Consider the following 12,956-nt stretch of genomic DNA (forward strand, 5'->3'; position numbering starts at 1 on the left):
TGTACTTGGTGCACAATAAAGTGATTCTCCCTCTTGGTGATCAGACATGGTTGACCGTAACAACATTGATGACAAACATGCCTGCTGTCATGTCCCCATGTAGGCCAACATCAGGCCACTATTGCATCCGAATGCCCCACAAATCTGGATACTGCATGATTTGTCCAGCAGGCCAGATTGAAGTCCCTTTCAAACTCCATCCAGTGCTTATAATGCTGTCTCACAAGTGTACACAGCATCTCCGTGTCTTTCACAGTGATCATTCAATATCTGATGTTGTTCATGTCCCTTATATACACTACCAGGCCTGGTAATGGTACATGTAACAGAATTGCCCCTCTAACTACTTACTTACCAGCCAATGGTGTGTAAATGTACAATGTTACACTGACATCTGAGGACGTCTTCTGGATGCTTCACCTTCTTTGTCATGGAGTGTACTTACAATACTGTCTGAAAAAACAAAATAAACAAAAATCTTACCTGTGCTGATGAAAATAGTGCTATTGCTGCCATTATAGTTTGAGCTTTTGATTCTTTTCCCTGTTATGTCACTCCAGTACACACGGCCTTCTTCACAGTCAATGTCAATACCTAAGATTAAACAACAGAATTAAGGGTTATAAAAATTTTCAAGTTTCAGGAAATTACTCACAGATTTAAACAATCTAGTGTCAGACTATACTAAATGCTGAACAAACTAATTAATGCCTTCTTTTAAAATAAAATCATATAGACTGTTTCACTTACCATGTATTGACTGTAGAACATTTATGATGGTACTCATAACTTTCCCCCAAAAAAGAACCAAAAAAGTCACAATCTATACTGTCATACAAATCATAGTTTAGGACAGAGGCTGCATATTTTTAAACATACAATATATTGTATGTAAATATATATATGTAACACATAAGGAGGAAACATTGTTGGTAAGAATCTTGAAAAGTGCTTTACTTATTTATTTCAAATTTCTCACGATACTCTAATACAATTTGTACAGCCATAGACTATATATTTTTTAAAATATATGTAGTATATAATTATATATATGGTGCAATAGCCAACATTATTGGCAAAAATCTTGACATGTTCTTCGTCGATTTACTTCAAATTATTTGGACAATACTTTAATAAGCATTCAGATAGACATAGGCTGTATATTTTTTTAAGCAACACTGTACAGGTTTTCTGATAAAAACGGGCTGCAAGGAAAAAATGCGGTGCTGTGAAAATGTGTGGTTTACTTTTCTTTTTAGCACTGAATTTTAACAAAAACATCATGGCATTTAAACTATAGGCAAATTGTTTCCCCTGTACATATTCTTTCTCCTTCTACATAATTTTTAAAAAAAGTTTGCAAGCACAACAATGTGCTGCTTCATTTTACTCCTTGCAGTAGATATTAACAGAAAACACATGTGAAATACTGTCATTAAAGCTACTATCCTCACATATCCAGCAGCTGGAGAGGTCTCTCCATTCCCTGTAGACCAGTGATCGCAACTGGTTTACCCATTCATTTTAAGCGACTCCAGTCAAGGTATCCTTTGCAACACCAACAAACAAGTCTCAGAGTCAGAAAGGGGGGGGGATAACGAGGTGGGCTAAGAGGTGGCATGAAATTAACATAGAGAGGGGGAAGGAGGAAATGGATAGAGAGAGGACGACACAGAGATGGAGGAGGAAGTGATGGACAGAGAGAGGATGCAGGAGGAGAAGATGGACCAAAGAGAGTGGGCAGTGGTGGGGTGGTGTGGGTGGGGAGGAAGATTAGGATATGCATCAACTTCCATTCTTATTTAGCAATTGCAAAGTACTACTGGGTTCTGTAGTAGTATAATGTAAAATACCACCGCAACCACACCAGCAGCAGCAGCAGCAGCAGCAGCAGCAGCACCACCACCACCACCACCACCACGACTACTACTACTAATACTAATAATAATAGTAATAATAATAATTTCTTACCTATTGCCATTTGATAATACTGATAGAAAATAAAGTTTCCTGGATCCTTCCGTGAAGGTTTAAATGGTACTCGCATCATAGCCATGCCACGATTCAAAAGAAGAAAATTTCCTTCGTGTTTTGATATACCTGTAAACAGAAAAAAATGCATTTATGCAACAGTATATGCTGCATCTTTCTTCCATTCCTTTCCATCACACTCTACCTTCACTGTAAAGCCTCCTGGTACTTCCACTGATATTTTGTATCAAGTTACAAGGGTTGGATATAAAGTACTGAATGCTCAAGATATGATCATTTTCCTGTTAGTTTCCTATTATTTTTACTTAAGTTGTTCTGATATAAAAGTTTTCTCTTCTTTCTTAATTAATTTTCATTTTTCATCTTTGTCTTTGGTTTTAAGTTTTTTTATGCAGAAATTTAAGTTATATGTAAATCATGATATCAGATCAGTGTTTTTCCCTGCTTCTTTTTTGTGTTTCACTACATATTTTTCTATTTTTGACTGTATAATGATTATAAATAGTCCCCATACAGAATCTCAAACATCCATTGTATTTCAAGCTGTGTGTGAACAATAACTGACTTAATTATATCCATCACATTTCTAGTTCGTGTGGTTCTTTCTACAAATTTTCTGTGTGTCAGGATTCTATTATCAATAATGCTTGAGGACAATATAAATATTGAAACTGCACCAGCATTTAATAAAGAAAGACAGTAATAAGTGGAAGATAATATATGTCAAGCATTATGTATAGGCTGTTAACCATTTGCTCAAAATTTAAAAGTCAACATTGATTAATTGGAACAAACAAAGATGAAACATACGTCTGCAGAAAGCACCATTTCCACGAAAGCCAGGATTACACTGGCAAATGTAGCTGCCTGTAGCATCAGCAACACATGTAGCATCCCGGCTGCATAGTTCTGGATTGGTGATACATGTTATTTCAGGTACACATGTGTAACCATCACCACGCATACCCTACAAAGTAAAGATGTTTGTTATCATACACTGCGATTTCAAGACAGAAGGAAAGCATCCATGATTATAACAATTTTATTTCTTAAAATCTCAGAATTATTAGGCACTTATAGATGATATGGTACCTTGGACTGTTTCAGAAATTGATTGTGACACTGTTTCAAAATCATTTGAAGGAAAACATTGTGTAAATGAAGGGAAACAACAGAATTTATTGCTTCTTGTGATTACAAAACTACCAGGACTTGAAGAAAAGGATAAGAGTATCACGTGGCAGAGGTTACCACACGTTAGGGCTTTTATCTGTGCCAATTAAGTACAGAGTACAGGAGGAATAACTGCTTAAATGCCCCTGCAAATACTGTAATCTGTAAAGTTGTGTCTCCACAGCTTCCATGGAAACCATATATAGGAGGTTGGAATTTATTTGTAGGTTTCTCCCTTAATAATGTTTCCTAAACTTTGTAAATAGGCTTTTGAAGGACAACTGGAGGCTATCTTCGAGTGTCTGCCAGTTCAGGTTTTACAGCATTTCTGTGGCCCACCCCTATGAGTCAAACAAACCTACAGTCTGTTCACAAGGAGAAGAACTAACTCTGAGGAGGTTTTGGAGTGGAGGTAGCAAGTTTTACATTCCACCTCCCAGCAGTGCCGAATGGTGAGGGGCAGTGAGTGGAGGACAAGCCACACATATGTCCTGCACTACTCACACATTAATTTATGCTCGAAGCGGCATCAACAGTGCCATCTACTGGCCATGGTACCGTATTACAAGGTTGGTTGGTTGGTTGATTTGGAGGAGGGGCACAAAACAGTGAGATCATTGGTCCCATCAGATTAGGGAAGGATAGGGAAGGGAGTTAGCTGTGACCTTTCAAAGGAACCATCCCGGCATTTGCCTTAAGTGATTTAGGGAAATCAGGGAAAACCTAAATCAGGATAGCTGGAAGAGGCTTTGAACCGTCATCCTCCCAAATACCCGTTTGCAACTGCTGTGTATCACACATCTGCGAAAATAAAAACTGAAACAGGGGCACAACAAAAGCTTACAGGAATTGATGGTTCCATGTTGAATAATGGTCCTTGTTGTTATTAATTTTGTATCAGTACTCATAGACAACTTTAAATTAAAAGGAGCCAGTAGTAAAACTTACATTGTGGCAATAGACAGAATTATTAAAATTTTGAACATTTATTATCAAATTGTGACTCACATAAATCACTCAGAATCAGTCTCATTATATTTCTCGTCAGTTAATGATTAATTTTTGAAGTCACTGCTGTCCAATTCAGCAGTATTGATAACGATTTCATCTACTGTGAGTTCGATGACACTATCTTGCCTCCAGTAATCTTCCAGTTGTTGGCCCTTCCTGCAGTGCCCTTCCTAGTCATCAACAGTTACTAACAGAAGGGACTCACTGGAAATTTTAAACAGATTATCACTGAATGTGTCTCCTAAAATGTTGCTCTTCCTGAATAGCCTTTTGACTTTTGCCCATGCCAGTTCCACTGCACTTGAATTGCAATTATAGGGGAGCAACTGGACAACCGTGTGACTTATTTCTTTTGCCATTTCATCAGTCACATATTTCTTTTTTAAAAGCAGATCTGTGTTCTTGAATTAAAGAGAACAGAGCCTGCTTTGTCAAGCTCTCAGTGCAGGCAATATGCCTCTTTTGTAGCCATTCCAACATCCTTGCTTTAGTATCATACTGTGCAGGTGTTTTGTCCACCTGTCTGTTATGGTATGAAGAATTGTTCATCAGAATGACTGACTCTGGAGAGCGATTTGGAAGAATCATATCCATAAACCACCTTTCCAAGTTTTCACTGTTCGTATGATCATTGTAGCCACCTTTTGGGGATTTAGCCCAAATGTTAGTTGGGTCTCCTGGACAAATTTCTTTGATCCAACACTTCCAACAATAAGTCTTTTAGAAGAGGTTCCCCATCCCATGACACTGACATCATCCTCTTTCTGAAAATGTTTCCCATCTGTCATATTTCTGTCCATCCATGTTTCATTTAGATAAAATACATATTTCTGTGGCTGCTTCCAGAAAATGTTTCCTAATGGAGCATGACTGGCAATCAGTGTTTGCATGCTCTAGCAATAAAGTCTTCCTATTCTGCACTTTTTCACATATGTATCCCAGGACAACAAAATATTCCACAGATATGTGGACTCCAAGTCCAGCAAATGCTTTCCTCAAGTTTTGGTCAAAGTTTCCAAAGACTGAGAGCAATCTTCTACATCAAGCAGAAGTCTCTGATTATTTGTTTCCCGTTGAAGTTATCCAACTGGATTTTCCCAGTAGATCCAGGCCTACATGGGTGGGGGTCTGGGTGGGGGTGGGAGGGGGTGGGGATGGGGGGGGGAGGGAAGGTTGTGAAGGTTTTGGCCCCAGGTATCACACTGTGCACCAACTATTAATTGAATACAAATAATGATGACTGTCATTTCTATAAAGATGCAAAATAAACTGACATGTGACAGGACTCATATCAGCTAAACAACTTATTCATTACACTATAGTGGAAATTCAACAATCACCACAGTTACTGCAGCCTTTGCCATGCAAAATAATTTTTTTTTTGGTGGCTTGCACATGAGGTCAGATCAGGGTTAATGACTGCAGGATTTTATAACACCTGGGATCCTAAATTATGCAACAGCATGAACCATGGACCTTGCCGTTGGTGGGGAGGCTTGTGTGCCTCAGCGATACAGATGGCCATACCGTAGGTGCAACCACAATGGAGGGGTATCTGTTGAGAGGCCAGACAAACGTGTGGTTCCTGAAAAGGGCAGCAGCCTTTTCAGTAGTTGCAGGGGCAACAGTCTGGATGATTGACTGATCTGGCCTTGTAACACTAACCAAAACGGCCTTGCTGTGCTGGTACTGCGAATGGCTGAAACCAAGGGGAAATTACAGCCGTAATTTTTCCCGAGGGCATGCAGCTTTACTGTATGGTTAAATGATGATGGCGTCCTCTTGGGTAAAATATTCCGGAGGTAAAATAGTCCCCCATTCGGATCTCTGGGCTGGGACTACTCAAGAGGACGTCGTTATCAGGAGAAAGAACACTGGCGTTCTGCGGATCGGATCGTGGAATGTCAGATCCCTTAATTGGCCAGGTAGGTAAGAAAACTTAAAAAGGGAAATGGATAGGTTAAAGTTAGATATAGTGGGAATTAGTGAAGTTCAGTGGCAAGAGGAACAAGACTTTTGGTCAGGTGAATACAGGGTTATAAATACAAAATCAAATAGGGGTAATGCAGGAGTAGGTTTAATAATGAATAAAAAAATAGGAACGCAGATAAGCTACTACAAACAGCATAGTGAACGCATTATTGTGGCCAAGATAGACACGAAGCCCACACCTACTACAGTAGTACAAGTTTATATGCCAACTAGCTCTGCAGATGATGAAGAAATTGATGAAATGTATGATGAGATAAAAGAAATTATTCAGGTAGTGAAGGGAGACGAAAATTTAATAGTCATGGCTGACTGGAATTCAAGAGTAGGAAAAGGGAGAGAAGGAAACATAATAGGTGAATATGGATTTGGGGAAAGAAATGAAAGAGGAAGCCGTCTGGTAGAATTTTGCACAGAGCATAACTTAATCACAGCTAACACTTGGTTCAAGAATCATAAAAGAAGGTTGTACACATGGAAGAATCCTGGAAATACTAGAAGGTATCAGATAGATTATGTAATGGTAAGACAGAGATTTAGGAACCAGGTATTAAATTGTAAGGCATTTCCAGGGGCAGATGTGGACTCTGACCACAATCTATTGGTTATGAAACGTAGATTAAAACTGAAGAAACTGCAAAAAGGTGGGAATTTAAGGAGATGGGACCTGGACAAGTTGATTAAACCAGAGGTTGTACAGAGTTTCAGGGAGAGCATAATGGAACAATTGTCACAAATGGGGGAAAGAAATACAGTAGAAGAAGAATGGGTAGCTCTGAGGGATGAAGTAGTGAAGGCAGCAGAGGATCAAGTAGGTAAAAAGATGAGGGGTAGTAGAAATCCTTGGATAACAGAAGAGATATTGAATTTAATTGATGAAAGGAGAAAATATAAAAATGCAGAAAATGAAGCAGGCAAAAAGGAATACAAACGTCTCAAAAATGAGATCGACAGGAAGTGCAAAATGGCTAAGCAGGGATGGCTAGAGGACAAATGTACGGATGTAGAGGCTTATGTCTCTAGGGGTAAGATAGATACTGCCTACAGGAAAATTAAAGAGAGCTTTGGAGAAAAGAGAACCACTTGTATGAATATCAAGAGCTCAGATGGAAAACCAGTTCTAAACAAAGGAGGGAAAGCAGAAAGGTGGAAGGAGTATATTGAGGGTCTATACAAGGGCGATGTACTTGAGAACAGTACTATGGAAATGGAAGAGGTCTTAGATGCAGATGAAATGGTAGATAGGATACTGCATGAAGAGTTTGACAGATCACTGAAAGACCTGAGTCGAAACAAGGCCCCGGGACAAGACAACATTCCATTAGAACTACTGATAGGCTTGGGAGAGCCAGTCCTGACAAAACTCTACCACCTGGTGAGCAAGATGTATGAAACAGGCGAAATACCCACAGTCTTCAAGACGAATGTAATAATTCCAATCCCAATGAAAGCACATGTTGACAGATGTGAAAATTGCCGAACTATCAGTTAAATAAGTCACAGCTGCAAAATCCCAACACAAATTCTTACAGATGAATGGAAAAACTGGTAGAAGCCAACATTGGGGAATATCAGTCAGGATTCCGTAGAAATATTGGAACATGTGAGGCAATACTGAGCCTATGACTTATCTTAGAAGATAGATTGAGGAAAGGCAAACCTACTTTCCTACCATTTGTAGACTTAGAGAAAGCTTTTGACAATGTTGACTGGAATATTCTCTTTCAAATTCTGAAGGTGGCAGGGGTCAAATGCAGGGAGCGAAAGGCTATTTACAATTTGTACAGAAACCAGATGGCAGTTATAAGAGCGAGGGACATGAAAGGGGAGCAGAGGTTGGGAAGGGAGTGAGACAGGGTAGTAGCCTCTCCCCGATGTTATTCAATCTGTATATTGAGCAAGCAATAAAGGAAACAAAAGAAAAATTCGGAGTAGGTATTAAAATCCATGGAGAAGAAATAACAACTTTGAGGTTCGCCGATGACATTGTAATTCTGTCAGAGACAGCAAAGGACTTGGAAGAGCAGTTGAACGGAATGGACAGTGTCTTGAAAGAAGGATATAAGACGAACATCAACAAAAGCAAAATGAGAATAATGGAATGTAGTCGAATTAAGTCGGGTGATGCTGAGGGAATTAGATTAGGAAATGAGACACTTAAAGTAGTAAAGGCGTTTTGCTATTTGGGGAGCAAAATAACTGATGATGGTCGAAGTAGAAAGGATATAAAAAGTAGACTGGCAATGGCAAGGAAAGGGTTTCTGAAGAAGAGAAATTTGTTAACATCGAGCATAGATTTAAGTGTCAGGAAGTCGTTTCTGAAAGTATTTGTATGGCGTGTAGCCATGTATGGAAGTGAAACGTGGACGATAAATAGTTTGGACAAGAAGAGAATAGAAGCTTTTGAAATGTGGTGCTACAGAAGAATGCTGAAGATTAGGTGGGTAGATCACATAACTAATGAGGAGGTATTGAATAGAATTGAGGAGAAGAGGAGTTTGTGACACAACTTGACAAGAAGAAGGGACCAGTTGGTAGGACATGTTCTGAGGCATCAAGGGATAACAAATTTAGCATTGGAGGGCAGCGTGGAGGGTAAAAATCGTAGAGGGAGACCAAGAGATGAATACACTAAGCAGATTCAGAAGGATGTAGGTTGCAGTAAGTACTGGGAGGTGAAGAAGCTCACACAGGATAGAGTAGCATGGAGAGCTGCATCAAACCAGTCTCAGGACTGAAGATCACAACAACAACAACAACAACAACATATGTGATTTCAAAAAGCCACATTTTAAGGGAAACAGTACCAGGAATTCCTATAATCAATAATGTGTTTAAAAAAACCACAAGCAAAATTACCACTTTAAAGTAATTCAGACGAAGGGGAAGAAAACTTCAAAGCATTTTTGAACTGAACTTTTTACTGGGAGTTTCTGGTGATATCTCAGGATTATCTTTACAAAATTTCTGATTTCTTCTCACAATGCTGGAACTTGCTCCTGTGTATGTCACTGTTTATTACATTGGCTGAGAGTGAATGTGAAGCAACTCTTTATTTTTGATTTCCTGCTTGCAACATTTATTATTAATTATTTTTCTTGTTGCACTCCATAAAGTACTACTGCTTGCCTTTCTCCAAGGAGTATCTGATACTGCCTGTGATGTGCCAGGAACCAATTTGTCATTCATCAGTAATATAGATGTATCAATTTGCACCACAACACAACATAGCACAACAATCACTTTGCAATAGCTACAGACATGAGGTTCTGTATTAGATAGCCAAGGTTGGCAGTGGACAGACACAAAACATGAGCAGGTGAAAGTCGATCAACTTCTGCCAATTCAGAATTGGGGAGCCCTCATTCTTCTCTTAATGAATGGACTGCATGACCATTCAAACCATTCTCCTTGGTGTATGTTCAGTATCCCTCATTTACCCTACTTTTATGGATTGCATACACTTAAGCAATATTCAAATATGGGATGCACAAGTGATTTTTAAACAGTCTCCTTTGCGGACTGACAGAATTTTTGAAGTATCCTGCCAACGAACCAAAGTATGCCACCTTCCTTACTTATAGATGAGCCTATGTGATCATTACATTTCATATGTCTACAAATTATTACACCCACATATTTGCATGACTTGACTGATTCCAATTGTGACTCACTGTTGTTGTAGTTATAGGATGCTAGGTTTTCTTGTCTGGTGCCTAATTTTTCACTTCTTAACATTTAAAGCTGGTTGCCAATCCTTGCTCCAACTTAAAGTCTTTTCAAGAATGACTGAATATTCGTGCAGCTTCTTCAGGCAGTACTTCATTACAGAAAACTGCAAAATATCTGAGGTTACTATTAATATCATCTGTCAGGTCACTAATGCAAACATTGAACAAGAAGGGTCCAAAGATAACCCCTGCAACACACCTGAAGCTACTTCTACTTCTGAGGATGATTCTCCATCCAAGATAACATGTGAAACATGTGAAACAAAGGAAGTAGGTTACAGTACACTTGTTTGCCCGCTGCTTGAATACTGCTCAGCAGTGTGGGATCTGTACCAGATAGGGTTGATAGAAGAGACAGAGAAGATCCAACGGAGAGCAGCGCGCTTCATTACAGGATCATTTAGTAATCACGAAAGTGTTACGGAGATGATAGATAAACTCCAGTGGAAGAATCTGCAGGAGAGACACTCAGAAGCTCGGTACGGGCTTTTGTTGAAGTTTCGAGAACATACCTTCACCGAAGAGTCAAGCAGTATATTGCTCCCTCCTACGTATATCTCGCGAAGAGACCATGAGGATAAAATCAGAGAGATTAGAGCCCACACAGAGGCATACCAACAATCCTTCTTTCCATGAACAATACGAGACTGGAATAGAAGGGAGAATGGATAGAGGTACTCAAGGTACCCTCCGCCACACACCGTCAGGTGGCTTGCGGAGTATAGATGTAGATGTAGATGATTCTCCATCCAAGATAACATGCTGTGTCCTCTCTAACACTAAAACCTCAGCCCAATTACAAATTTTGTTTGAACTTGTCTGAACTTTTGGTAAAAACATTTCTGTGGATTAGATCAAACGCTTTTTTAAGTCAAGAAATATTGCAACCTCCTGACCGCCTTGCTCCATGGCTTTCAGAGAGAAAAGGGCAACTTGAGTTTCATACAAGTAGTATCTTCAGTATCCAAGCTTGTTGGAATGGAGGTCATTCTGTTTGAGACACTTAATTATGTCTGAGTTCAGGATCTTTCTATACCTGGACCACTGAAATGTGTTGCTTCAAGATCACTTGACAACCCCTTAAAGTTGGCAGTATGACTGATAAACAAATGAGTAACTTGAGGTGCTTTTGAACCCGTTACAGAAAAGCAACTAAGCTGGTTTTGACTCTGTCAAGTTGCTTCTGATACATAAATGTCATGTGTTAATGTGCACTGCCTGCTTCTACACAGTTGTGTTGTGTTATCGCTTCAAAGACAGGTTTTGGTAATTAAAAAATGTCACTAAAAAGTTATCATTCACCAAGTGACAATCCATTACACTGTGGAGTGTCTTTGAACAGTCAGGCCTTAGAATTGCTATGGAGGACATGTGAGCGTTCTTATGAGGAAGAAAAAGAATTGTTTCAGTTCATGGGGATCCATTAATTCCTGCTGATGAAGTTTTAAAATGTAGCTCAAAGACTCTAGGACCCAATGAAAGAACTGTAATGAGGAAAAGCATGCTCTGTATACTATAGTAAACCATGTGGAACAAAGCTCCTGTGGGGAAAACAGTGTTTTCTTAATTACCCTTGGCAAGAAAAGAAAGGCAACCTTATCCAGTTACAGATCTCGATTCATTCTAACCTGAGGCAGTTTGTAGGCACAGTTATGGGTATTATAGCATGATATAGTACCCCAGAATAGCAATGTTGGTGATTTCTTTAAAAGAATATGAACTTTTCTTAGGTGGGGAAAACATCACTTAAAATTATGTATAAAAGTATGGACTTCGGTTTTAAAAAGTTAAACAGACAATAACAGCTGCTCAAAAAAGTTCCTGTGATTGCAGCTTGTAGTATCTTCTTACACAAAATTATAGAAAAGGATAGCCATTCAATTATATGGTTAGATGAAACCTTGGTCAACAATGGAGAAGCAGTTGATGAATGCTGGACAAATAATACTGTGAATAGCGGCAGTCATCAGCCAACAGGAAGAGAAGGCAGATTAATTGTGGACTATGCAGGTTCTTCAAATGTTTTTGGGCATGAAGGACTTTTACTTTTATGATCAAGAAAAAAGTGTGACAGTTGTTATGATATGGACAACCCACAATTTCTAAAGTGGTTTAAAAATTTCTGGCTCCGGTTTAGCGTTCCAGCAATATTTGTAATGGATAATTCACCTTACCATTCAGCGATATTAGACACAACTCCTACAACTAGTGACTGCAAAGAAATTATGGTGCTGTGATTGCTGCCAAGACACTTTGCTGTGGATATGAGTATGACAACACTGGTGTTATAGCCACTTGTGAAGTAAAATAAGCCTGTGACGCTTATGTGAGTTGAAGATGAATTTGCAAGGGAACAGGGTCATATGGTAATTAGGCTACTGCCTTATCACTGACATTTCAAACCAATTGAATTGGTTTGGAGTGATGTTAAGACTTACATTAGAAATAATAACAAGTCTATTACCATAACAGAAGTGGAAACACCATTACATCATGTTTTGCCACTATAAACACCACCTCATCAAGGAAGAAAGTAGACCGTGTTGGTAAGCTTACTATAGAAGCACAGATTACAGATGGTATTATAACTGAGAATGAGAGACTAATGGTTTCTCTTGATGATGATGATGATCATGATGATCACAATACGTTTGCTTCTGATTTGAATGACAGTGATGATGGAGAACTGGATGGAATTGTGCCATGAGTGAAAATGTATCCAGAATTAATGCTTTCACCTTGCCAAAGAGTATGCACCAGTTTCATTCTACAGCTGTTGATAGTGTCTTCTTTGTTACACTTCAGTTTGTATTGTTGCATGATATTTTGTATGCAGCTATTATGGTAACAATTTGGAACAACTTCTCATAGACACTGTCATTAACATCAGTTGGTATTTATTGAGTTCATGGTTTTATACATTTTGAAACGCTCTCTGTAGTTATTTTCTCTATTGTCACAGACATGTTCTTTATTATACTTACATACACATTATTAAGCAACAGCTTATATACATGGTGATTGTAAAGTACATTTACAAAAAATATATAGGAGCTACCA

The 12,956-nt window shown here is 38.8% G+C and overlaps 1 protein-coding gene across 3 annotated transcripts in view; it reads right to left on the reverse strand.

Annotated features, from left to right (window-relative positions):
* Nucleotides 1-12,956, reverse strand: part of LOC126416572 (nidogen) — a 346,239-nt gene that overhangs the window by 22,901 nt on the left and 310,382 nt on the right. For all 3 annotated transcript variants that reach the window (XM_050084321.1, XM_050084322.1, XM_050084320.1), the window contains 3 exons: nucleotides 2,803-2,959; nucleotides 1,972-2,100; nucleotides 484-594 (listed from right to left, as the gene is read on the reverse strand). In XM_050084321.1, the coding sequence (XP_049940278.1) occupies nucleotides 484-594; nucleotides 1,972-2,100; nucleotides 2,803-2,959 (397 nt within the window). The remainder of the gene's footprint in view (nucleotides 1-483; nucleotides 595-1,971; nucleotides 2,101-2,802; nucleotides 2,960-12,956) is intronic.

This window comes from Schistocerca serialis, chromosome 8 (assembly GCF_023864345.2).
Source record: "Schistocerca serialis cubense isolate TAMUIC-IGC-003099 chromosome 8, iqSchSeri2.2, whole genome shotgun sequence".
NCBI lineage: Eukaryota > Metazoa > Arthropoda > Insecta > Orthoptera > Acrididae > Schistocerca > Schistocerca serialis.